This window comes from Ochlerotatus camptorhynchus, unplaced genomic scaffold (genome assembly GCF_037179485.1).
Source record: "Ochlerotatus camptorhynchus isolate MF236.1 unplaced genomic scaffold, CSIRO-AGI_Acam_v1.1 ptg000203l, whole genome shotgun sequence".
In the NCBI taxonomy this organism is placed as follows: Eukaryota; Metazoa; Arthropoda; class Insecta; order Diptera; family Culicidae; genus Ochlerotatus; species Ochlerotatus camptorhynchus.
The window spans coordinates 4650441-4678395 of record NW_027040693.1 but is presented as its reverse complement, the minus strand read 5'-3'; the positions used below and the strand labels follow the sequence as shown (position 1 = coordinate 4678395).

At 40.1% G+C, this 27955-nt stretch overlaps 3 protein-coding genes across 6 annotated transcripts in view; 2 read left to right on the top strand and 1 right to left on the bottom strand.

Moving 5' to 3' along the window:
* Positions 1–27955, top strand: part of LOC135702959 (uncharacterized) — a 222516-nt gene that overhangs the window by 107736 nt on the left and 86825 nt on the right. The window lies entirely within an intron of this gene.
* LOC135702951 (E3 ubiquitin-protein ligase RNF19B-like) overlaps positions 1–27955 on the top strand; it is a 208901-nt gene that overhangs the window by 140913 nt on the left and 40033 nt on the right. The gene's annotated exons all lie outside the window — the stretch shown is intronic.
* Positions 1585–27955, bottom strand: LOC135702958 (uncharacterized oxidoreductase dhs-27-like). Its single transcript, XM_065224033.1, has 7 exons — positions 26848–27955; positions 4108–4272; positions 3833–4045; positions 3067–3252; positions 2880–3008; positions 2340–2812; positions 1585–2278 (listed from the first exon to the last, which is right to left on the bottom strand). The coding sequence occupies exons 2-7, from the start codon at positions 4219–4221 to the stop codon at positions 2137–2139; spliced, it is 1257 nt and encodes a 418-aa protein (XP_065080105.1). The 5' UTR covers positions 4222–4272; positions 26848–27955; the 3' UTR covers positions 1585–2136.

Here is a 27955-nt window from a genome sequence, read left to right as displayed (position 1 = left end):
GTCAATCATGCTCATCATTGATGACACGTTCATATGTTCATTTTCTAGAAAATAACATTTTTTTTTATGTAAACATAACGGTTGCTCATCTCGCATCGCGGTGACGATCTTTCCCCGTCATATTCTATGAAATTTTAAACATGTCTATTGATGGTTTCCAAGACTTAGGAAATTACGAAACGGAGTTAATGGTCTAATCTAAATATACTGGAATTGTGTTTTTTAAGCTTAAAACATAATTTACAAAACCAGAAAAAAAATTTCAACTAGAAAAGCAGGGAAATGTTAAAATGGAAATTCTGTTGCCACCCTACAATTAGTTAGGAACATAATTACAAAGGCATGCTCAGAGAATTAAAGTCAATGTCAATAATCTTCTATTGTAATTTCGAGAATCTTTCTGCTCTGTTCTAGGCAACTCTTGGGTAAGCTCAAGAGTTTCCATGACAGTAGATGCCAAAAATTCCTAATACTGTTCTATCCTTGGTTTTCTCCCATCCTAGAAATAGTGTTTGAGTAAGTTCCAGCTTAGTGGCTGTACACAAAATAAATGAAAACTTGGACATTCAAGAGTGGAGAGGGTGGTGATGTTTTTGGCGGGTCGCCAAATCTCTCAAAATTCATCAACGTGGCTTGTGAAGAGCCGCTTAATTGATCAATAATAAGAAAAAGTAAAGTAAGTGTGTAAGAGACGATTCGTAACTCAACATATAACTGAATTAACCTTCCCAATGCATTATGAAAAAAATCACACAGCTTTTCTAGGTAATTTGTTGGTCCAGTTAGTAAAATCGCTGGTAGAAATTTACGCCAAAACTGGTCCATTTTCAACATCTCAAGGTCACAAATGGCCGTTGATAGCACCTCCACCTGTATTTTTTGCTGCGCTCTAATGCCACACACGAAAAACACAAATTACCCAGCAATGCCTAATAACCTCCTATCTTCCTTCCCAAGTCACGACAGGAAGCAATCTTCACCTGCCCTCGGATTGCTCATTTTACCTAAGGTAAATTTATGGAAACGACACTTCGGTGATCGATCATTACGTTACCGAGTGCACCCACTCTGACAGCTGTCATTTCACATCCGATCTCTGCTTTCCGCGCGAGAAACAACAACTCGTTTGCATAATGATAGAGAACCAGGAATCTCGGTGTGGTTGGCAGCTGTCTATCAGCTTCGATGTTGCTCCTATCCCTGCCAACTAGAAGAATTGCTGTCACATCACAAACACGACATCAAATTGGTTGCTAATTATTGTAACCTCCAAAGCAACCTGTCAACTGGGTTAGAGCCGAATATCATTTACATTCCAAATTCGTTGCTCCCCCCCCCCCGTTCACAGTTGGAGCTAATGCGATGTAGACGACAGCATTAATTAATTTCTCGTGTATTTACAGTGGACCCCCGTTAATTTGAAATTCTTTAATTGGGCATCTGGTTTTTAAACGATCATTTGTTTATGTTTACATTTTGCAAATGCGACAGCGTTGGAATCGGGAAGCCTACATCAATTTAGTCTCATTAACGGGGAGCAACTGTTCGTTTTGCTTCCCCCTGGATCGGTTCTTTCACAGTTCGTTTTGGTAATGATTTGTTAATTTTTATTACAGCAAATGTTCACCTGTAATCAATACAACACTGTTTTCTGTTTCTTCTTTGGATAAATCTTCACTTGTTGGAATGCTTCAAGTTTACGGTAAAATTCTATCAGTACGGCAAAGTTTGTTTTTGTTACGCTAATATAGTTTTGGTTTTTCTTCATAAACAATTTATATTTATCTTTCCATTTAGCAGCTGAAACCAAATGTGTTCGCTGATTATGCATTAATTTGTTTAGTTTAATTTAGTTGCAATGCTAGGACTACGCTGTCATAATTGTCTTTATTTTTCTGCTAAAAAGGCATTTCAAAACTCATGCTTTTGATTAAGGATTGACTTTCTCTCGGTTGGATTCAGTTACTGGCTGGGTTGGTAGTCGAAAGCGCTGGATTCAAATTTGATTTATTCGCATATGTCTAAGTGTGAAACTGTTGCTGGGAAGTTACTGTATTAGTATAGAAATTGAATGCTTCAACAGTACAACGTCCTATTCTCTTGGCTTGTTACAAAATGTCAAAACTGTCCCACCGCTTAGAGGCATTCGTCCAGATTGAGAATGCCTTCCTCGTTGAAATCACGCAGGACATCCAACAAACGTTGCTCCGCAACCGGATTTCCGATGGCGATGTCGATCGACCCGATGCAGAGCAGAAGGGCCAGGAGTTGCGATTGGCTAAAAAGTAGAAGACTCGCATTGGTCATATGAAAATGTTCACCCCTCAAAATCATCTCACCGATACTCCAGTTCCATCTTGTTCCGACTGTAACCCAGGTCGGCCTCCACGTCGATATCCAACTTTTGGCAGTACGACTTGAGAAGGTTGTAGTACAAATCCAGCAACCGAGTGGCGTGCTGGCGTCGGATGTTGGACGGAATCGAAGAAATCAGCAACAGCGCCAAATCGTTTGTGGGTCGACTGTACGTTACCATCTGCCAGTCCAGTATGATACAGCTATCGGTTCCGTCCCCTTCGGCTCGGAACAGCAGATTGTTGCACCAGAAGTCCGTATGCGTAATCAGTCCCATCGGTTCGATCGGTTGCAGCAGGGTTTCGATCAATTCTTTGGTCTTGGCTCGAATCTTGTTGAGGGCTTTCAGTTCATTTGCGTATCCGGGCTGGGCTTCAAGGAACTTGGTCAACTGAGGCATCCCTTGTTCGACCAGCTGCTGGTAGCTCTCGGTGGCGCGGGTCGTTTGGAATAAAAACTGCAAGTGGTTCTGTTAGAAATATTTCGATACGGAAACCAAGTTCGTACAGATGGAGAATACCTACGGGATACTTTTCGTTGACATCGACCTTCTTTTTGAGCTTAAGCCCCAGTGAAAGTGCATGAATGGCAACGATGGCTCGGATGGCAGCCTCGGTTTGACCGACCGTGAGCCCGGACGTGAAGTTGGCACCCTAGAAGCGGTGGCAATTGCCGGTTATGATCTACGCAGATATCACTGAAAAGAGTTACCTTATATCCGAGGGAGCGCATATCTTCCAGTACCAGGATGCTTTCCGGCGGTTCCGGACTACCCTGAGAAGGGCTGATGGCCGGAGCGTACTGGGTGTAGAAGCAGGTCGGTACCGATACCAACATAATGGCGCTGTCCTCCTTGGAGACGTCCGTCTCCTGGAAAGCTAGCAGGTCGGGAAGAATCTACGGAAAGGGACGGGGAGAGTAGATTATTGGAACCATTCCAAATCACAACCAACCCAGTAGCCAATCTAGGTACTTGATGTTGATGTCCGTGCTAGAAAAAGTCATCACTCTGAATGGTTTTAAACTGTTCAGCTACTCGAATGCAAATAACAAAATCTGAGCAAATTCACGTGAAATAAATTAATTACAAATTTTACCTATCAGAATTCCGCAGAACCTTGCATAATTAATTTTTCGTTAGTGTAAGCTTATGCTGGAATTCGGCCATTTGTATATATATATTTGTATATATATTCGTTATATTCCAATAAATCATAGCACGAAAACGACTTAACGTCATTACGTATGTGACAAAGTTGTACGAAAATGGATTGCCTTTTCAGAAAATGTTCCCGATTTGCTATTCAAGTGTGTATATCACTGGAAGTCTCCTGGACTTGTCCATAAAAAAATCTTCAATTTGCAGCTCAATGGCCTCCAACAATCTTTGAAAGTTCAAACCTTTTTTCGATTTCCGCTGTTTCTGAAATAGCAATGGAGACTACGTAGTATCCCAAATTCCTCCCCAACTACTCACACTCGTGTAGAACTTGATCTCCCGCAAATCGAACTGCGCCTCCGTCACGAAGAACCTGCTGAACGGATCCTGAGGCAACAGTTTTATCACAATGTCCAAACTCTTGCGCTCCACCTTGTCCTGAACGCCCTGAAACTCGTACACCACCGATACCGACAGGATGTCGCTCAGGTTGTTCACCCCATCTTGGCAGCCCTGTTTCACCTTGAAGTCCTGCAAAAGTACGAATTCGTTAGTCTACAAACAAAGTTCAAGCTCATTGAAAGGTAACTCACCGTAATATTAATCCCGGACCGCACCTCGTGGTGCTTCTTCAGCACCTCGATCAACCAATCCTCGTTGATGGGCCAGCTTTCCGAACATGCCGAATCCTCTTCCGTATCGGACATTCCGACCGCTTGTACGGAATGTGTGCACTGAGCTCGAACGTCCGCTTCGATCTGAAATCGCAACAACCAGATTCGATTAATGAAAGAGCATAAGAAAAAAGACTGACGAGTGCTGTGTGTGCGTGACCATCATCCAATGGTGCGTGTTCCGTTCGGTGTAAAATGTTACGGTTCAGTGGCTTCGATAATGCCACGATCCGCCCCCGCCCTGTGATCAGCTTTCTTCGGCGGGCGACTCCAGTGCGTCACCTTTCCGACGCTTGCTGCATTTCAAAGTCTGCTGCGAGTGCTATTTTTGGAATTACCGTTTTAGATTTGTTAGAAAATTGCCTATTAATAGCTTTTCCAACGACGGCATTCGTGACGGCCTGGAAAAGTCACATTTTCTTCGAAAAATGGCCCTTGAATGGATCATGGAACGAAAATCGAACCCGACGATGTTAAGGTTCATTAAAGGTTAATTCGTTCGAGCAGGCTTTTTTTCCTCGCCTGGAAGGTAGGCAATGGAGGTAGCACTAAAAATAACATACAGCAGCGTTTCGCAATCTATGCCTTAGGTGGGTCGCAGCAATTAATGTGAGTCATTTTAGCATTTTAAAGCTATTTTGATAATTATGAGCTAGCATTTTTGGTGTTTCGACGTTTTCAAGATTGTTTCAAAAACCATTTCAGCGTTTTGAGGCCAAATTTGGGATTTTAGGCCCTTTTGAGCATATTAAAGGTCTTTATGTATTTGCAACTTTACCCGGAATCGTTGTTTTTACCATTGCATCATTTTGAGGTGCTTTTCAATTTAGGTTTTTTTTTATATAATATTATTGAATAATTTGACATTTTGATACTACCCATACATTGATGACTCAGTTTTACAGATCGTTTTCATACATTTTCATAGGCCTGATTTGACGTTTTTAGGAAATTTAGTTTAACATTTTATTTGTTATTTTGACGTTTTCAAACCATTTCAATGCCATTCTGTTATTGACTTTCAGACAATCATGCAGTTTTAAGCCTTTTTTCAGGGCATTTTGAAGCCATCTTAAGTCATTTTGGCCTTATATAAGCTTATGGAATTTCTCAAAGTGGGTCGTAATCGACAAAAGTTCGAGAACCGCTGACATAGAGTGCATCCATCACCATTCACGCTGACGACGACGACGACGACCGGCTATGGCGTTCAACAGTGCGAGACGAAGAAAAACGGGTAAATTTAGGTCTCTCCTGGCTTGGATAAGGGGGGGGGGGGGCATCAACTGAATAGACACACGAGCTTTTCAATCAAGCAAACCGATGAATAATTTATCAATTTTTGGTGGTTTTGTTTATCGTCATCATCATCATCATCATCATCCCTCGGTGCGGTTTGGTTTTCCGCCGGTCCTATGTTGCCCCGATTTTTCCTGATGGATCTATTGGACTAATAATAGATACGACGATGATGATACAGCGAAGGACTGCTGTCATAGGTACCTAACCGCAAAGTAGTTTTTTCCCCGGATGATGGTGAACCCTCAATAGATTAGCCATATATTGGGTACCCTCCATACATCATGATAAATTAGGGTAATATTCGACCTGTGCCATTTTGGAGTTCGCAGTCTGCTGTTGTTGTTGTTGTTTTTTTGTTTTATTGTACGTTACATGAACAACGCATATGTTGAATGATAACGATGCAGCATTGAAATGAGAATTTGTGATAAATGCTGCTAGTGTATGGGTTCTGTTGGCATGGAAAGATTGCAGCCACTTATAGGTTTAGCTTTCGATTTGAATCGTTTGAACCTTAGGTTGATTGAATCTTTGGAATTCGTGAAACATAACAAACTTGCATTGTGTGACAAGTTCAATAATACTTTATGCCCAGGGAAGTCGAGACATTTTCCAACCCGAAAAATTTCTAGACCGGACCGGGAATCGAACCCAGCCACCTACTGCATGTCTTTATAGGCTGAGCTATGGGGGACCCAAATTTGATGGTCTCCTTAATAAAGAAACAACAACAACCTCATCCATCGACATTTATCAACGATAGAAGCACAGGCTCTTTCCAGTGCTACCAACTACGAGTGAACAGCCAAAACTGGTTTGGTTTACGCTACCCATCGCTAGATGTCGATGCAGTACCCGTCATTCTTTTGTATCCAATGATTTCAATCGTTGATTTCTCGCGAATAAAAGCTTACTCTCACCCACAAATTATACCAACTGCTACAGAAATCATTTCTTTACCTGATTGTGTTGTTAGTTTGTGAGTGTGAGTTTTTATTCATCAGTTGAAGTCAGTGTTGGGAAAATTTCACAAAATCTCGTAAACCAAAATCGACAAGCAAGCAACTGCGGATGATATTACAAGCTGTTTCATCGTAGCTACGAATATCAAGCTCACAAAACTCGCCAACTACAATTCTAACCCAACCGTGGTGAGTTTGAGTTTCATGATGTTTGCATTACATCCGAACGCGACCCGAAACTACCGTCACTGCAGGCAGCAGTAGCTTCGTGTCTGTCATCGGTGAAGAGTAAAGAGAGAAAGCAAACTGCTTTATCTCTCTATCTCTCTCTCTCTCTCTAGGAAAACGATATGCAACGGAATCATTTTTGTGTCGGGTCAACTCTTAGCTTCATTTTTGCATGTTGTGAATAGTCTCGCAACATCAAAGGAGCTTGTAAAATCAAAATCAAGCATGATAGGGTAGAGAACTACTTTGGGCCTATCGAGCAGAAAACTTCAAATAAATCCATGATTTCAGAGTTAACAAGTCAATTATGCGTTTGCTACGATACTTTAGTTAATAAGCTACCGAACGAAGTCAATGAGAACGCGTGGTATGAAGGTTTGCACCCATTTTTCCCAAAAACAAAAGAAGCGCTCCGATTGAATCGATTTTTATCTTCATCTGATAGGCCGAAGTGAATTCATTGTCGTTTCAATGCGTTAGGCCGAGTTTAAAATCCTTAGGCCGAGTTTGGCGTCAAGAAGCAGTGTTGGACTTTTGACAATATCTCAACGATTGCTTTCTCGTTTTCAAATCTTACGTTACGTACGGAAAGGTAAATAAATTTGGAGCCATCAGTAATAATAACATTCCGTTTGGTGCTAAACTGAACTAGATTAAGAAAGACTAAGTGCGGGTTATGCTTAATAGGCCGGAAATGGGGTAGTATATCCTATTTTGTTCCAATATCACGTGTGATATTGAGAGCGTAAACATATTATTCGATTAATGATTTTACCAACATTGTTTAAAGTGATTGTTACCCAAGCAGTTTCGCTCTATTGTGAAAAGAATGAAACTCCATTAGGTGGGCGATTCTCCTACCAGATTGCAAATTTAGGTTATAGAGTTGTAAAACGATTGTTAAATGCAAGAGACACGCAAAACAATTATCTGCCGAGCTGTTACTCAAAGTATGTATCCAGGAATTTGGAAGAACGCGCATCTCGTTGTATCATTATTCTGAACAAATTGCACATGTGAGCAACTCTTCTCGAACATGAAATAGCATAGCATGGTATAGTATAAACCAGCTTGCACAATGTCGTAGGTGGTACGAGCTCTAAACTGTTGTTAAGGAGGAGACCCACCTTCATCCGTTGCTGTTAGATAGTAATTTGTGGTTAACCACTACCTCTTAGATACAGGATGAGTCTCCCTTCAACAGACTAGAGCTGTCCTGGCCACGTCCTTGCATCTGGTGAGGATCGGAGCGGAATATTAGTCCGACACTTACTTAAGAGAGATGCAGAGAACTCTACGACCCCTAATAAGTGTCACGGGAAGGGTGGAATTTCATTAGTAGGGAGGGAAAGCCATAGGATACGCCCAGCCGGCGTTGCTGGCAACTCTTCTCGAACATGAAATACCTAAAAAATATAAAACGAGAAACTGATTCAATGATGATTGCTTGGAAAACTATACTTCCTATAATCGCATATTAGTCCCATATGGATGTTCGTCAATCTTAAGATAACAACGTTATCCACTATCAATTGGCATCTACTAACATATTACGTGATCAAACTACGGACTTTGATCATGAAAAATGTGAAAACAACATCAAGTCAGTTTGTGCCATTAAGCAAAGAAATCGCATATCAATCCCATCCTGAAATTCGATCGTCCAGAGGTCATGTTACAGTTCTGAATTTGATAGATTTATCAAAATTTTACTCCTATTATTGACACTAGAGAGCAGTGTTGAGAAACTATAATAAAATCAAATCTCAATCTCTCCGCTGATCAGGCTTGATTTTCGTGGACAAACATTATCAAACAAACAACAGCGGATGATATTATAAGCTGTGTGCTACGATTATCACCAAACTGTGGTGAGTTTGAGTTTCATGATTTTTGCTTTACACCCAAACGCGACCCGAACCTTCCATCACCACTGGCAGCAGTAACTTCGTGCCCTGCATGGATGAAGAATGAAAAGAGATAGCAAACTTTTCTGTCTCTTTCTAAAATAAACTCTCAGCTGCAATTTCACATGTCTCGCAGTATCAAACATAATATTTTGTTACTATATCACGCGTGGTATTGAGAGCGTATGAGAGCAAACAAATATCGTTTTGCAAATGATTTTTCCATCACTGGTATAGAGACAGATTATTCGAAGGTATCCAAATTTCGAAAAAAGGGCCCTTCCCAAGTAACATTGCAAGTTTTATCATAGTTTTAAAGCAGTCTACAAGTCTTAATCATGGTCTTCTGAACCCCCATAAAATCCAAATTGTTACTTTGGTTTTTCATATTGGGCGGGTTTTGTTGTTTTTCAAGATTTTGACCGGAAATTTTCTCCACCTATCTAGGGTAAATGTCGGATTCGGCAGTCAAAATTGAAACGTTAATTTCACTGAATGTTTTCACCCAAACACTTCGCTTAATGTATTCAAACGAATCTTTAGTCTTTACAGCTTCAATCTACTTGCTTTTTTACGACTGAACAAACGCGTTTCTTCAGTTTTGACGTAGGACTACGTCTGTGATTTCAATATGGGGGTACACTTTGTGCAAACCGAAAATGGAACATGTAACAAAATTATGAATGATTTTGAACGTTAATAACTCAGCTGCCCCTGGACCAATTTCAATATTTTTTTCCACCAATCGATCAGATATATTTCTACGTATCTGCTTAATTTAAGACTTTATCATTTTTCAAAATGTAACTTTTCGAAAATTGCACGAATGTGCAACTGTTGCTATGATAATTAAAAATATCACCGATTGCCTGCGAAAAGCGATTTCCCTAACACAGATTTCAAAGTAGAATTCCATCCGGTCTCACCAAACGTTGTTTATTCAATCACCGCGTAGTGAGTGGTGGTGTTCTCCAGTACACAACGAAAGGCTGCCTGCAAGCAGCGAGCTGCAGCCCACATGAGCATCCATAGAAAGAGGAAGAAGCTGCACCGCTATTGATCGGAATCAGTAGCTCTTCGTGAGACGCTGTGGGCCAGCAATGTCAAGCGTGTCATACTAAAGAGTGTAAACAGATAGAACCCCGCTCAAATTCCTATTACAAAACACAAGCTGCAGTTAAAAGATAAGATTTATTATAAAAGAGCACGTAGTCTTACGTCACCATTGCGTACAACCCCATACGGTGAGCCATTGTAGTTTTTTTTCTTGAAATGAAACATACGCACTACAAAATGAAGCTGATTTGGAGTTGCCGAAAATAGAACAGCTGGTTAACACCGTACACGATGAACTAACCTGCGGCTAAAAATAACGATAATAAAAAAACTGGTTAACACGCAGTTCAAATGGATAAGTCGCCGAAGAAAAACAGGTTACCGACAATAGTCACACTCACCTGAGAAGTTTGGAGCGTTGGAAAAACGTTTTTTAAACCGTTATTGAAAATCCAGTCGATCGGAATAGATAAAGCAGCAGGCAGCGATTAAACACACAAACACTGCATATGTGTGCGTGACGCTGAGAAAATGCTCATAGAAGCGTGGACTATATATGCTTATATATATATATATATATATATATATATATATATATATGCTTATATTGACCAGAATGCGTAAGTTCCCCTAATAGATCTAAAGGAAAATGTTTTGAAAATATGGTTCATGAGATATGACCAGATGAGTGAATACAGGCAATTTTGAGTTTTTCAGCCGGAAAATCCCTACATCTTTGAATAGATTACTCCGCAACTAAATGATTAATGTGTGTTCTTGATCTACCATTTTGAAGAGGTTTTAATGTAGAATTTGACCGATTTATCAAAATTTGTGTTGTGTTATTGAAACGACAGTAAATAGACATATTGTTGGAAGGTATCCAAATTATAAAACGGTAAAAAACCCCTTAGATCATGTTTTTTTTTTTTTAATTTTGACCTGAAATTTCTTCCACATATTGTAAATCTTATCTTTTTGAAGTACACTAAAGAGAAAATGATTTTTAATATTGATTTTTGAACTATGTTTAGATGGCTATACCGTAGAACCCCGTTAGCTAAAATCGCAAGTAAACGAAACTTATATATAATTTGTTTAACTGATACCCCCACAACGTAACGCGTAACGCCATTGGCCAACAAAATCTAAATGAGTGTCGTGCAATTGCGATTTTAGCTATTCGAACTAACGGGGTTCTACGGTGCATTTATGTTCATTTTCTTAGAAATGGCCAAAATTACATTTTCAAGGGTATTTTATGTCGGAAAGCTACAAAATAAAGTTCTATCGGGAGAATAATACCAATAATGGTTTACAAATAATATGGGACAGTTATGCGATTAGAGCTAACAAATAGCTTCAATCTATTTTATTTTAGATTACATTTTAGATACAATTATTGTATAACTATTCAAATCGACGTATCTGATTTTGTAAACAATCACTTCAATCGACGAAACTAGTAGGGGAAAGCCTCCCCTCCCTGATGATGGTGTTTGCTTGCGTGGGTGAGTTAGCAGATAAGACAAATCAAGCTGAACATTGCATTAGGTCCTAAGTAACTAAGTAACATTGATCGATTCTCTTCGTCGATTTTCTCTTTCGTTAATAACTTGAGCACAAAACCGTTTCTTGATGTGTTTGTCATATAAGATGCTAGATAAAAGCTTCTTTAATCGATCTGTGTACTGAATATACCTGGGAATGTCTTTATATGGCCATGGAGATGCACAGAGAAAGTCGACGAAGAAAATCTGTCAATAGGACCTAATTCAATGTTCAGCTTGAAATCGTCGATTGAAGTGATTGTTTACAAAAGCAGATACGTCCATTTGAATAGTTAATCATCGAAAAAAAAGGATTCTTAAGAATCTATTAGAATCGCAACTCATGAATACAATGTCTGATCTAGGGGAAATGGCTCTAATGTGGCCTATGGATCTTAGACATGTATGTATGGGCTCAATATTTGGGACACTTAGGTCGTCATTAGGGACATTAACCCTATCTCAAAGTTGAAAAGATGGCGTAAATTAAAGAATTCTCGCGTCACCTTTCAAATAGACCAATTTACATTGATCGATTCTCTTCATCGACTCTCTCTTCCGTTAATAACTCGGCTCAATAGACATGTTTAGCTGTTCTTATCGTTCTATTCGCTTGATAATACTTTCTTTGAATAGACTACGTAGAAAAATTAGCCCAAAATATGAATGCAGCCAAGTTATTAACGAAACAGAGAGTCGATGAAGATAATCGATCAATGTAGATTGGTCCATTTGAAAAGTGACGCGAAAATTATAAATCTGATTTTAAGCGCCATTGGCTGTAGAAAGTGATAATCTTCCAAAAATAATATAAAAAAGAAGACTGAATTCTTCGAAACGCCTTCAATTTTGTCCTGTTAATTAGGCCATAAATGTATTTCTCATTATAAACAACAGCAACACATACGCATTTTGAGTTCATTTTGCATATCTTATAGCCGATACTTACATTGCATATGTGCTTGCGTGTTTTGTGAGTGACTTGATGGCAACCGGAAAGTCACTGCTCAGCACCCTCGGCTGAGTGTGAGAGTGCCACACCATTCAATTCGCTCCTCCTTTCCATCCATTTGTATCCCATGGTAAATGAAAAGGCAAAGATAGAGCTAACAAAATTTTACGAGTGCTCACGCTTGTTTTCGCTTACCTCCTTGGAGACCCAACAGTCACAAAGTTGAAAACACTGATTTGATATTGAATTCGTTCGCGTTCACCGCTGTTCGCTTACAAGCTAGAGAAAGAGAACCTATTCTCGGTCTATGGAAACAAAGAGCGAGTATCAGCAGAGTTTTTTTTGAAAATCTCTCTAAACTGTCTCGTGGAATGTGGACAGCCTGTACCATAGTTCAATATTTTGGCCAACAGTTTTCCATGGGGATAGTCAGGAGGAGAACAGTAGACCAAATTTCCTCCTTATCCATTAGCAGTGTTGGAAAAGTTCGCGATATTTCACGAAGTTCCCCAAGGGAATAGTTCGCGAGTCATAGTGAGTTTTCGCGAGCTTTTCCATCACTGTCCATTAGTAGAATAAATTATAAGATTTCTAGACGAATTGATCCACTTTGATCGATTCTTTTCATCGACTATCTCTTTCGTTGATAACTCAGCTGCCAAGACATTCCCTGGTTAATTTTATGTTCTGGATGCTAGATGAGAATCTCCTTTATCAAACAATGTTGTAAAAATAGTGTGAGATCTGTTATTATATATCTGTTATCTGCCATACTTATCAAATCAGAAAGTTGATTAAGAGAATCGATCAATGCAGATAGGACATTTTGAAATGTTCATCACGGATTTTGATACTTTTGTACGTTAAAAATCTTTTGTCAAATTTGTCAAATCCGCTACCTCGAATGTTTTACGAGATCTCGAAGTCTTTTCAAAGCCCCAGAATTCATATAGTTTTTCAAAGTCAAATTGGGATGTTTGTTTTCCCCAAAATCTGTGGTTTTTGTTTTCAAACTAAACTGAACATTTTTTGGCCGATTTCAATCGACTCGAAAGTTCGGGTTGGAAAGGGACTATCAGGGCACCCTATTGAAGCGATTTGGATGGGGAGAGTGAAGATGTCAACTCCCTGTTGCTAACGTTTTGTGGATAAAGGGCGGGCTCTTCTCCCCATTCCCAATTTTCTGATCAATTGGCTGATCAAGTTGTTGGAAGGAAATTCTTAACTGACACAAGGAAATGAATAGGCGAATTACCTATCAATCCATCCATTCGTTTTTGGCCCTTCATACAGCGGTTTGCTGATGACAATCAAAGGTTATAAAGCTTGATCAAGTTCGACAGTGAGGAGAGCCCGCAGCTATCGGACTAGTTTCCGTGCAGTGGTAGACCACTATCATCACCATCATCAAACTAATCTGACGCTGCCATTAGACAAATTTTGGAACGTGAAAGATTGAAATTAGATTTTAATGTTGCAGTTTAAATACAATGAGATTCAATGCGATAGGTATTTCGTACCCATATTTATTTCAAGAACTCGGTCTTGGGACAATTTTCCAAATTCACATACCGTCATCTCTGATAATTTCATTTGATCTCAGATTCCAATAATCCGGACTTAAAAAAAACTATTCATGTAGAGCAGTTCCAGGCCAATTAGCATAGTATAAAAAATTAGACTCAACCTACTCCGGTTTGCATGAAACTTTGCATAATTGTTTGTCATTGTCAATTATGCACATATTTTCTAAAATTCGACCGGTTTTTTTTCTTCCTCTAAATGGCGTATTCGACATTTTTTGACAATCGTAGCACGAAAATGTCACCTTCAATCAAAATGACACCTGAGACAAAGTTGTAGGGAAAAACGTTGTCTTTCTAAGAAAAATGTACAAGTTATTTTTTTTTTGCAATTTTGTATAAAAAATAATTCTTTTTAAAAATTTAAAAACTTAACTTGTTCAATTTATTTTTTTAATTTTTTTTAAAGCTTTTAATAAAATTTTTGAACTAATTGTTAATACATTTTATGTTTTAGTTTTTTTCTGTTTATTATTTTATTTGTACAGGCTCAATGGAATAAACTTTACAGAGCCAAGTTATCATTTGTGTTACACATTAATTATGTCTTCAATCTAAAGTTAGAGGAATTGAACCGAATTTTCGCGGTCTTCTCGAGGTTAGTGGACGGCAATTGTATGGATGGGGAGAGAGAGAAAGAGATTTTAAATTTGATTTAATTTTTTTTGTAATTATTGCACAGAAAACAATATTGCAGACCTTTAAAATCGTTTTCTGTGCAAAAATTACAAAACATAGGGGAAATGGATGTATTGTTGGACTAATGTCATTTGGGCCCATACATAAATTCAGCAATCGACTAAATTTTCAATAGGGACAAAAATAGTACCGTCCCAATGACGCGTTCATCTGGATAAAATTAATAAATAGCAGCTTTTTAGCGATGGGCCCTATTTTAGATCCATAGGCCAACAATAGAGCCATTTCCCATATTTCACAAAAAAAATGTTCAAAAATTTTACCAAAAGATGTTTTCTATAATTTTGTATAAGCTTGGTATACAATGCAAAAGTACATTAACTACAAATTTACAAAATTACTAAACAAAAATTACCATATATATTTTTTCTAGGACGATTAGGTTTGTTCCCACACTTGCTTTTGTTACTTTTGGTGTAAGGTTGCTGTAAGAAAATAATATAGGAATAGCCGCTTTGCGCGGTGGGTAGTGCCGTCTACCCTCTGCCATTTCTCAACAGTCTTTCAGCCAATTGAGGTGACTTGTTTTGAGTGTCAAGTTTGTGGTTGGCCCTAATTACAAACAAAAAATCATCTCAATTGGTTGAAAGATTGCTGATAAATGGCGGTGGATAGATGGCACCACGCATCCGCAAAGCGTGGTATTCCTGTATTATTTTCTTATAGCAACTTACAGCAAAAGCAAAAAAGTAAGTACGGGAACAAACCTATTGCTTTTCCCTCCAACTTAGTGGTAGACGTCATTTTGATTAGAATTGACGTCTTCTTGCTACGATTTATTGAAAAATTTTAAATTCGCCAAATCGGAATACGCTGAGCCTTAACGATTCGTCATTTGGCTTGGAACTGCTCTAACCTCGTAAACAGCCTTGTTGGCGAGTGTCGAGGGTAGTTAAAATTTGTTTGCTCGCCGGAAGAGGGGAACTGGTCTGAAATCTCTCAAAACTGTCCCCGTGACTTATGGACAGCCTCACTTCGCATCTACCAGCCTGAACATAATAGGTATTGGAAGTGGCAAAGACCTGAAACCAGCCTTCCGAATTTGCAGAAATTTAACTCTGACACTTTGGAATATTTTCGAGAACTCGGGATTGGACATTTTTTCATAATCACGGACATAGGACCCCACCCAAGCAACATCTCCGGTATTATGATGGTCTTCGGAGTCCTTAAGCCTCATTAAACATTTCAAAAACCATGATAAAACCGCAAATGTTACTTGAACGATTTTTTTTTCAGGATTTTGAGAATTAGAAATGATTTTTCGTTGCAAATCCCAAGCTATCATTCGCACTTTATTGCGTATTTTTGGCTATATACAGATGAGCAGTTCCACACCAAATGACAAATCGATCAGACACGACCTTTTTCGATTTGTCACCGACAACTATCGGAATTTATGCTAAAATTTTCTGTTTGGAATCTTGCAAAACAAAATAATATAGCGGGAAAAAAAAGACGTGTTGACTATTTTTTCAAGAACTTTGTCTCAGACGTCATTTCGATTAGAAGTGACGTCTTAAAATTATCGAAAACGCCGTTTTTTCGCGATATCAAAGCTGATAGACCCTTTTCAATTGTTGGTCGAGAATTATGCAAATTTCCATGCAAATCGAAGAAGGTCGGTTATAGCAGTGTTTGTAAGTTTTTATGAGACCCGTATAAGTCAGAATGGGCCACTTATTTGGCTTATTGGTTGCTTGGAATTTCTCCTTCTTCGAAATAAGATCAGGTCGGGTCGGGTAATTCGTGACTTGATTTGAACCTGTGACTTTGGCATGAGAGGTATGCAAGTTAACCACTAAACTGGGACCGTGCCCGCATTTGAACATTGTTATGCCTTTTTTAAATTGGCCGAACGCTGATACCCTATGGGCTCACTAAGGTGAACCGGTTGCTTGGAATACCTCTTTGGCTCATTTTGAAACGAATGGATCATTAAGACATCCAAAATCAGATGATGATGATGATTATGATAGACTACCACGTAAAAGGCGCCTGCAATGGACTATTCTTACCACATGACTCGGCCAAGATTTGTTTTCTGGTCGCACTCATCATACTCCTGTGTGAAGGACCCAAAACGGTGTGCGAACCCGCAAGCAGAGACACTTACTTGAAATCCGCGGGAGTGACAGTGAATCTCCTTCCAGAAGAAAGTTCATACATCCAGCAACCAAATTAAGCCATCGGGTAGAAGAGCATCCCAATAGGTGGGCAGAAGAGCTCGCCCTCAATCCACAAAAAGGCAATGAAAATCAGATAGAAAAAACTCGGAAAAAGCCAACTGTATAATTTTAGTAAGTTTAAGGTGATTCCTTGCAGCGTTCGTTATCGCATTTCATTTCGAAAATTGTTATTTGCTGCGGAGAAGCAAGCAATTTCTGAAACTGACAGTTTTATAAACCTCATAAATCTTAAGATTTGGGCTCTTGAAATTGCGAAGTGTGATAAGAATAAGGACTCTACAAGGAAACATTAACGTTACATAGTCAAAAAATTAAAAAAAAGGGAAAAAGTGTGGCCCCACTTTAAAAAATGTCCCTTATGATCGATAACATGACTAGTAAAATCAAACTTCCAAAGGGCATGTAAACAGAGAGCGTCTGAGAAAAGCTGTATGAGATAGAGCCATACCTACGTACGTCACTCGATGTTGCTCTTTTTCTCTTGCAATCCAATCTATTCCTCCAGTGAGTAGATTTACTCTTATCCTTCTCTGGTGAGGTAAAGATCCACGCGTAATCAAAGAACCGATGACCCATACGATCGATTATTTTATTACTCAAAAAGCGAATTGTAGGTCCAGCTCCAGCTCATCAGTTCAGTTCCAGAGTCGATTCGCTGAACTGAACGATTCAGTGGGAAAGGAGCGAAGGTTTCTCGCTCTTTTTCTTTATCTCTAGACTCGCTCAGCTCAAGGTGCATTCAGCCTATAGTAATTTCCATTTAATTCCACTACCTAATTCCGGAGAACTTTCACATTTGGGCGTAATTGTTTTTGTAAACAAACCCGTCTATCGCTGATTTCTCGCAAATAAAAGCACAATCTCGCGAACAAACTAAACCAAGTGATAGAGGAATCATTCCTCTACCTGTGTGTGTTGTTAGTTTTTTAGATTGAGCTTTAATTCGCGAGAAATTGGCAAATGACGCGTTTGTTTACAAATGCAATTACGCCCTCATCTCGAAGTTCTCCGGAATTGCTTATCCTTGACAGAAACGTATATTTCGTCTACAATGTGCAGTACTTCAGTGTCTTGTAAGCTTTTACTAATACTCGAGTACAATGGAATTAAATGGAAATTACTAATCCTTCTCTCTTTCTTTATTGATCTTAAGGAAATATTGGAATTTAAAATGAATTTTTCCAATGTTTTTCATAGTTTTGATAACAGCTTGAATTATTATTTTTTTCAATCTCGGGTTTCGTGTCGTTGTAATAAGTAAGAATTTATTAAATGAACTTGCCCGTCCGTGTGACAAATGCAGTCATCCATAAAATTCTAAGACCTTCTTCTTGCCGAAATGTGCCTACATACAATAGATCTCCATCGTACATCCTCTGTCCTAGTTCTGAACTGCTCCAAAATCAGCCAAAAATCGCAAGAATTATGGAAATATTATTAAATATTATATTGTAGCAGAATACTGCCATCAATTCACTGAGGACTTTGAATTATTAAGAATTAGAGTCCAGTGATGAATCATTACCCGGCTCTCAGGCAAAGCGCTCGCCAAAGAAGCGTAAACACATATAAGAAGAAGAAGAAGTGATGATCCATGAAAACTGAAGTTTGTTACATTTAGAATTGATAAATCTTCAAATGTTTATTTAAGCGTTACCGGAATAGCAATTTTTAGTATTGTGTTTAAGGACACATGGGCCCGCAAGATATTTGCAGTTGAGGTGGAAAATCGCGGTTTCTACCTGCACACCAACTCTCAGAACGTAAACCAGTAAAAACAAAATATTGCTTTAAATGAATACAAATCAGTAAAACTGGAAGATTCTGTGCATTTTTGAATCGATTTAAATATGAAAAGCGTGACAGGCATGGATGCTAATACTTAACAAACCTTTCTGCTGTTGTTGACAATATCAACTTTGCATAATCCAAATAATGATTGCTTTCTCTCCACCAACTGCACTCAAATTGTACCTCTCACTTCCTGCACTCCTTGAATCCAGGAAAAGCTACAACGAAGTCTCATCTGCTCCACCACTTCGCGTTTTCAAGGGCACAAATCTCATCTTCCAGAAGCCGTGAAAATCTGAAAATTTAACCCTATACTTGCTACTCTACAGCACAAACCTTCTCCGTCCGTCATGGGAAGCTGTATTTTCTCAACCCAAAAAGTCACACAAATCACACACCCCCATCACAGTCGAGGGGATCCGGGTCATGGCCAATCCGAATAGTTCTCGCTTGAAATTATCCTTTTTCCGGGTCCAGTGTCACCAGTAAGCGCACAATACAACACTACCATAATACGCCGCACAGCATTTTCTCTCCGACGCATGCACTCACTCACTCACCAACCAACTAAAACCAACACAACAGCGCTGCTTGGGTGAATTCTCTTTCTCCATAGCAACGGCGCTGCTAGTTGCAGCAACCTTCCACAGATGAAACCTTTCCCCCGCGATGAAATATTAAAATTTGCAATCACTGCAAAAAGCCACACAATTTCGTCTAACCCATCACAAGTGACGACCCTCATCACCGGTCGTTCATGCACTCATTTATTTTGCATTCAAAGGGAATGAACAAGCAGAAGAAGAAGAAGAAAAATCAGCTCACAGTTGTTTACTGTTTGCTCACTGCTACTCTGCTGAAGCTTGAATGCTTTGATGCTGCATCCGATGTATTCTCCTCATTTTCTTCTCTTTTTGCCTACCGATTGATGAGCATTTCCCTCTTTTCTCACGACTGCACAGATGCACTTTTTCACTGTTCATTGACTTTATTGTTCCACAATTTCCTGTTGCCATCGATGGGTGTGGGCCCGCAGTAACACACCTTCACCTTGTTTTCCTTGAACTTTGAAGAGTCAAAATGTGTATCACAATGCGTCACCCCTCGTTTCACCTCGATCAACTTCCGCTAGATTAATTGAAAAGCTGTGCTTTACATTTCCGGTTCACATTCGCCGCACCCGAATGGATGCGTGAATGTGGAAATCAATCGGATGGTCGTCGTCGTCGTCGTCGGTCTGTCGGTCGGTCGGTTGGTGAAAAGGTAGAAAGCATAAGCGAATCGAAACTGTGAGCCGAATAAATAGCGTGGCGGAGCCGATGTGAGCAATGGAAATCAAAATAATGGCGATAGAATAATGGGTGCCGAACGGAACGAACACACTCGCGGGAATTCATCCGTGAGGGGCGATGGGATGGGGGATAAATGTGGAAGGGGGGAACAACAGTAATAAAAGTGTGGATTTTGTAGCACCACCACCAGCACCGGTCTATATGCTCGTCTGCGCCTGGTCTGGAGCTCCAGCGATGGATATCTTTGAATGTGGAATTGGAATTTGGGGACACAGATACAAAGTAAATTTACTGCAAGAAATGTCGATTTTAAACTTGTTATGGAACTTGTGGTTTGTGGAGCTAGTTCGCAAAGCGAGTAAATGCTAATTACTAGATCTATTAAATGGAGAATTGTAGACATCGTGAAGAAATTACGAATATTGTTCTTCTTTTCATAATTACCTTAGTAAGTGTGTTTCATATTTAGTTTGCTGAAATGTTCGCAAATCTTCTTACTGGAAGCCTCATATTTCTGGGCTACTTAAATGACCAAATCTGGAAGAGTTCATGAAATTTGGAAAATTTGAAAATATGATTATCCATCGTTTCGTTTCTAGTTTTGCTCGCAACTTTAATCTTATCCGAATAATCACCCTGTTCATGTTAAACATGTAAATTTACCATTGAAGCCAATAAACATTACCTAACTTTTTCGGGCAAACTTTTGATAGCTTCTGTTCAGGATCCTTTCAACAGTGTATTATCGAAAGTTGATGACAGCCTGAGGACAATCTAACGCTGAAAATCATCCCTGAATCAGGGTATAAATTTTGCTCCCATGCTAAGACAAGACGAAACAACTGGAATTTGGATCCAGTTTGTCATCCAGTTGCTGATAGGTTGATTTTGATGTTTACGAGTGCAAGCAAAATTATCATCGGAACGGGTTGTTTCGGTTATGTTAGCATATTGCTCCCAAGTACCGAAATTGCATTCCAAGTTCATCTTTAATCTTAGTGGGTCAGGTTCATAAACCTAAAAATTTCAGACCTTTGCTTGTTCCTCCGCAGCAAACAACAATTAGTAATTTCAGATACCCGCATTCACAAAAAAGTCTTTATATTTTAACTTGTGAAATTGCGAAGTGTATTGCAAAAAAGGACGCTTCAAGGAATGCATGCAACAGTGATTTGAGACCACACCTGCGATGGCTCTATAAAATTTGACCCAGTCGGGAAGTCAACTTCTAGAAAAACTACAAGGGACAGCCCTATGGGGTTGTACGCAATGGTTACGTAGGACCACGTGCTCTTATATAATAAATCTTATTGGTTAACTGCAGCAGGAGCTTGTGTTTTGTGTAGGAATAGGAATTTGAGCGGGGTTCTCTCCGTTTATACTCTTTAGAATGACGCACTTAACATAGATGGCCCACAGCGACTCACGAAGAGCTACTGATTCCGATCAATAGCGGTGCGGCTTCTTCCTCCTTCCATGGAGCTCAGGTGGGCTGCAGTTAGTTGCTTGCAGTTTGCCTTTCGTTGTGTACTGGAGAACAATGTTCAATGCCACGTGTCGAAAGCACTGCTGCTGCTGCTGATGCCAAAGACCGGACACCACCACACACGGTGATTGGAACTGAACCCGATCGGTGGTTGTGGCCAGCTTTGATAGTTAGTTGCTTGCGGGGAGCCTTTCGTTGTGTATTGGAGAACACCACCACTCACCACGTGGTGATTGAATAAACACCGTTTGGTGAGACCGGATGGAATTCTACTTTGAAATCTGTGTTAGGGAAATCGCTTTTCACTGGCAATCGGTGATAATTATCACTATCATAGCAACAGTTGCACATCCGTGCAATTTTCAGTAGTGACATTTTGAAAAATAATAATGTCTTAAATTTAACAGATGCGTAGAAATATTTCTGATCGATTGGTGCTAAAATTATTGAAATTGGTCCAGGGGCAGCTGAGGTATTGACGTTCAAAATCTTTCATAATTTTGTTACATGTTCCATTTTTGGTTTTCACAAAGTGTACCCCCATATAGGAATCATAGACGTAATCCTCCGTCAAAATTCTGAAAAATCAGAGAATTCAATTTGTGATCTAGAAATACAGTGAACTTCCTTAAATTTCCGGGAAATACGGCTTAATCCTGTATGATTATACATCATCGAAAAGTGTCACTGATCTCACCTGCTCTAGGATCAGTTCCAAGGATTGACTGCTTTTAAGGATGTTTCAGATCTTGCAGAAGACGGTCCCATGGCCATCCGGGTTCATGTTTATGTGACGACGCCAAATCCGCTCTTATATAACATTTCCAAGTGTTTTCGAAAAAAATCACGAAGCCCTAGGATCAGTTTAATGGATTTACCACTTTTACGGATGTTCCGGATCTTCCGGAGAACCGTTTTCGTTGCCATCACGGTTCATTTTTATATCACGACCACAAATTCATTCACAGTTCCAAATGTTTTTTTTTTTCGAAAAAAATATTGAGATCTAGGATCAGTTTCATGGCTTTACCGTATGTTCCGGATCTTCCGGAGAAACTTGTCCGAAGCCATGTTTATGTCACAACCCCGAATTTATTCTGTAACACAGTTCAAAGTGTTTTCGATGAAATCGTGGAGCTCTTGGATCAGTTTCATGGATTGACCACTTTTGTGCATGTTTCGTATCTTCCGGAGGACAGTTTTTTTGGCCAGCATTGTCCAATTTTATACCACTACCCCAAATTAATTCTTATAGGGGAAATAGCTCGTAAGTTGGCCCATGGTTCTAATATTGGGCCCATCGCTAAAAATCTCCTATTTATCAATTTTATCTTGATGAACGCATCATCATGGCGGTACCATTGCATATTTTTGGATGCTAATGGAAATTTGACGTACTACTGAATTTTTGCATGGCCCAAATTAGGGACATTTAGGCCAACATTAGAGCCAATTCCCCTATCACAGTTCCAAGAGTTTTCGAAAAAGACGTCAGAGCTTTATGATCAGTTTCATGGATTGACCGCTTTTACGAATGTTCCGGATCTTCCTGATGACGGTCCATAGCCATCCTGGTCCATGTTTTTGCCACGGCCCCAAATTCATTCTCATGCCACAGTTCCAATTTATTTAAAAAAAGAAACCGTAAACCTATAAGATCAGTTTCAAGAATTAACTACTCTTACGGATGTTCCGGACTTTCCTGAAGACTGGTTCCGTAGCCATCGAAGTTGATATTTGTTTCACAAACCTTAGTTCATTCTTATTTTACAGTTAAAAGCGTTTTCGAAAAACCCGCAGATCTCTTGGATCAGGTTCATGAATTGATCACTTTTACGAATGTTCCGAATCTTCCGAAAGACCGTTTGCGTGGCCATAAGGGTGCATGTTTGTGTCACAACCCCAAATTTATTCCTATATCAAACAGTTTCAAGTGTTTTCGAAAACGACGTCAGAAGTTTATGATCAGTTTCATGGATTGACCGCTTTTACGAGTGTTCCGGATCTTCCAGAGGACGGTCCCATAGCCATCCTGGTCCATGTTTATGCCACGGCCCCAAATTCATTCTCATATCACCGTTCGAATTTATTTCAAACAACCGTGGACCTCTAGGGTCAGTTTCATCAATTGATCACTCTTACGGATGTTCCGGATTTTCCAGAAGACTGGTTTCGTAGCCATCGGAGCCCATGTTTGTGTCACAATCCCAAATTTAGTCTTATATCACAGTTCCAAGCGTTTTCGAAAAAAAGGTGGTGCTCCAGGATCAGTTTCATGAATTGACCACTTTCACGGATGTTCCGAATCTTCCGGAATTCCGTTTGCGTGGCCATTGGGGTCCATGTTTATGTCACATCCCCAAATGTATTCTTATATCAGAGATCCAAGCGTCTTTGGAAAAAACGTGGAGCTCTAGGATCAGTTTCGTGGATTGACCGGTTTTACGAATGTTCCGGATCTTCCAGAGGACGGTCCCATAGCCATTCCGGTCCATGTTTATGCCACGACCCCAAATTCATACTCATACCACAGTTCCAATTTATTTCAAACAACCGTGGACCTCTTGGATCAGTTTCATGAATTGATCACTCTTACGGATGTTCCGGATTTTCCAGAAGACTGGTTTCGTAGCCATCGGAGTCCATGTTTATGTCACATCTCCAAATCGTATTCTTAAGCGTTTTCGAAAAAAAAAAACGCGGAGCTCTAAGATCAGTTTCAAGAATTGACCTCTGTTACGGATGTTCCGGATCTTCTGGAGGACCATTCCGTTGTCTCCAGTGTCCATATTTAGGAACCATGACTGTATTCTGGCTGATTTTGTACATTCGTTTTATAGTTTTCACAGGCATTTTCCGACCTCGTCGAGCTGAGTCGATTGGCAAATGACATTCCTCCCTCAGGGACTCGGATCGATAGTCGGTACTTCAAGCGGTATTTATACCGTTCTTTGTAAGAAGGGTAAAAGAAGAACATGCAAAAATTGGAAGAAGGCAAAACAATGATGATGAATAATGTATCAGCCATACCAAAAATCGTTGTTTTGCACTTCGAAGAGAGTCAAATCAGCTATATAAAAATATTTCCTTAGTATCATCAAGTCCTAGATTCTGGGAGAGATTTGTAATTTTAATTTTTACTGGTCCTGTCTCCAATTAGCTCAGCCGGTAAAGGCGCAGCTACAAAGCAAGACCATAATCTCAAAGATTATGGAACGACCTTTTTTTTTTGTTTATTAATTTATTTGATAAGGCTCAACCGAATTAACTTTACAGAACCGAGGATTCTTGTTCACTATACAATACATCTAACTATAGTCAAAAGGTACAACACAATAAACATTTTATCTTCCGCTATCCAATAAGCCTCCTCCACCAGAACGGGAGCCGCTTCCACTGGTTTCATTGTATGGCAGATTCGCCAACGAGGCTCAGAGCGCTTCCATTGCAGTAATGGACGCAAAACGTGGTCATCACTGACACACTCATCACGAAACGGTTGCTTTCCAAAGTCGACGACGCATCGACTGCAAGAACTGCTGATGAAGAACAATGAGGAGGACCAAACAATGGTTGCTGCCGAGTAAACAGACAATCGCGTGAAACACGTTGAGGGTGGTCTGCTTCTGTCGACAGCCGAGTGAACACTGGGACGTCCTTTTGTCCATTCAACCTTTTGTATTGAACCCAACAACGGTGTCAAATATGAACGAATTTGGTTATGAACTGAATTTGCGAGAGAATTTTAAATTTTGAATGGGAAAATGTATTGGAAACGAAACGAACCAATTAATTTGCTTGCCAAAAAATCAAATGTTGCTCAAATTTCATCAGATCTCGGAAATATATTGAGAATGCTGTGCAGAACAAGTTTATCCAAGACTGCAAATCGATTAGACTTCTGTGAAATTTATATTAATTTAGACCTATTGTTCCGCGTATACCTACCGGCGTATATATGAGCTTGTAGGAACCATTGATCTAAAGTGAATGATTAGTAATTTGTTGTACAATGATCAAATCGATTTGTATAAATTTTTCTATACAAAATTTAAACTTCTCCCGCAAATCGAGATTAGCTTTTTATAACAGAAATGTGCTACTTTGGTACTACTGTTGAAATGTGGAAATCTTCATTATTTATCAATCCGTTTTGTAATTTGATTTCACCCATTCGTACCGAGCAGAAAACATCGGATTTCAGGCGACATTTTACTATCTGATACCGTCATCAAATTTACCCAGTCTCCTTATGAACTCAAGAGTTGTTTTCCGATCTCGAGAAAATTAAACAAAGCAAATTAGCCCACCCCCCAGCTCCGATAAAAAAGGACCAAATCCTGCCATCCAGAAACATCATTAAGGCATCAAATTTCATGAAACCCAACAAAAACCCGCCACGAAACACAAACATGACCCCATTGCTATCATTTTTTTTTTTTTTTTTTTCATTATCGAATTTGATGCCTCCCATCTTTCGGTTTTCCTTTGTCCCCACCCATCTCCGCTGGTCCTTCGACGTTCAATTTCCTCTTAAATTAAGTTCAATCTAACAAAACCCCCCGCAATGTCGTGGTCTTCCGGACCAGCGAACGATCTGAGACCAACCAGGCGTACAAAAGAAAAACCAAACCCTCCGGACCAGTACGTCACAATATTCGAGAACACCCGAAAACAAAACACACCCACTTTTTCCTTGTTTCCCAGTGCACACGCAAAACGGGTGCGAAGGTGAAGCTATCGACAAAGGACGACACTCTGCCAAGCGAGGAAAACTCCTACTGCTCACATTCTTTGTCTTGGGAAAGTTCTCCTCCAACATTCCCAACTTGATTGCATCCTTCTTCCCGGTCTTCGCCCCGCGCCCCATGGTAGCTTAATTTCTTTTCGCAAACTCTCACGTTGTACCTACTCGTAGCAATTTCCGCGGAGGCGACAGTCTAGACCGATGAAATTGCCATTTCGTCGCCTCACTCGTCGTCGTCTTCGTCGCGTACCATACTTCCCTGAATTCTCGCTTTTCGCTGGAATTACCATCAGGTTCCTTGAACGACAGAGTTTGTACCGTACCATCCAATCAGCGAAATGAAATAGAACGAGATAATTCACGCATCCTGCAGGTCTCCCCGCGCCCACAGAAACGGATAATCCCGTTACTGGCGAAGAGACTTTATCTTAATCCAATTACTCGTCAGCCTAGCAGATGCTCTGGTGCTCATGCACGCCATCCGTGGGCTCCGCATCCGGTAGCAGCAATTATCCCTGTCAGCTGATGGTGACGACGTCGTTAAATCTTGCGCGAAAATGTCCTGCGAAAGGATTCCGAGACAAAGTTTTCTCCGTACCGATGCCAACGTGTACCATATGGGTCAACTTTGCTGTTCACATTCGCACTTATGCCGCCGCATTAGGAGAGAGTGAAAAAGATGATCCCGAAAAATGCCACGCCGCGCCCTCTTATGTAGCTCGGATCGACAATTTCAAACCCGATAGAAGCGTTCCATTGAATTCACGGGTCACACACACGCATTAATCCACAAACGACCCGGAAGGGTCGTGTCCTACATCCGAAACCACGCGTGAATCATTACACGTTGCACGACTATCCCCGCGATGTGGGTGTGGAACACTCAAAACTTCTCACATAACGCCTATTACACACCTTTTTTCTCTGACTAGATGGGCAAGACCGACGATCTGGCCAACGGTTCGGAGACGAAAAAGAGAACCTGACCTGCACTGATTAATTGACTTACTAACGAGACCGTCCCGTATCGTACCGTACCCAGAACAAATGTGGGGGGAAGAAAGCACGTCCGAACGCGACAAGGTTACAGCTGGAACTGACTGAACTGAGCCCGATCTCGATGACGCGAGAGTTTCCATTCCAGTCAGGCAGATTTGCTCTGCTCTGCTCTGCTCAATGGCCAGTCAGTGCAGCGAACGGATGGAGTCATTATGATTTTCCCCCAGTTTATTCTATCGTTTCGCTTTTTTGGGGAAAAATCGCACACCGCTGCTACCTGGCTGTGGATTGGTGCGAATGTTGTACTGCTAATGCTCCGTTGGTGGATCCATAGCATAATGCTGAACTTGGGGAGAGGAGTTCATTTTCAGGTTCACTCTTCTCTGGCCGTCGCTCGGTCTGTCTATTGTAGGTTACTGTTTGGTGGTTCGTTACGGTGCTTTGGTCTCATGTTCGATTCAGTGGTGCCAAATTTATGTAACTAACATCTTCGAAAGCTTACCTAGTTTTGACTGAACACGTGAAATTAGAAACAAACAGAAAATACACCGTCAAGAACAGCTTCGAGTTTGTGCTTAAAATTATTGACTACCTAAGCTGAGTGTGAAAGCACTGCACTATTCAATCCATTGCTCTGTGCAGACCGTTTGTACCAAACGGTAAAGGACAAGGCAATGAAAGAGCCAACAAAAATATTCAGTCACTCACGAACAGGCGACGCACACCGCTTGCCTTCGCTCACACAGCATGTAATTGAGTCATTTTTCCATAGAAAATGTACGCTCAGTCATTCAAAACAAATATTGGGTACCATCACGGCAGAATAAACGTGTTGACTGAGCTATTGACTGAGTGCTCGGCTGTCAGTGACTCGTTTACCTCTGAATCATTCAGACTCTCACGATGGCAGATGGCATTTCATATTCATATCAAAATGACTCAATGAACCTAACTGTTTTGCTCACTGCACCCTGTTCACCAACAGTTAGTCTAACATGACTTAATCATGGGCTGGGACACAGCG

What these genes read in the sequence shown, in the direction of transcription:
- LOC135702958 (XM_065224033.1), bottom strand. Translation starts at nt 4,221, where the DNA reads ATGTCCGATACGGAAGAGGATTCGGCATGTTCGGAAAGCTGGCCCATC. An exon ending in AGATCAAGTTCTACACGAGT is followed by an intron (nt 3,253 to 3,832) that starts GTGAGTAGTTGG and finishes CCCTTTCCGTAG; the next exon opens with ATTCTTCCCGACCTGCTAGC. An exon ending in TGCGCTCCCTCGGATATAAG is followed by an intron (nt 3,009 to 3,066) that starts GTAACTCTTTTC and finishes CACCGCTTCTAG; the next exon opens with GGTGCCAACTTCACGTCCGG.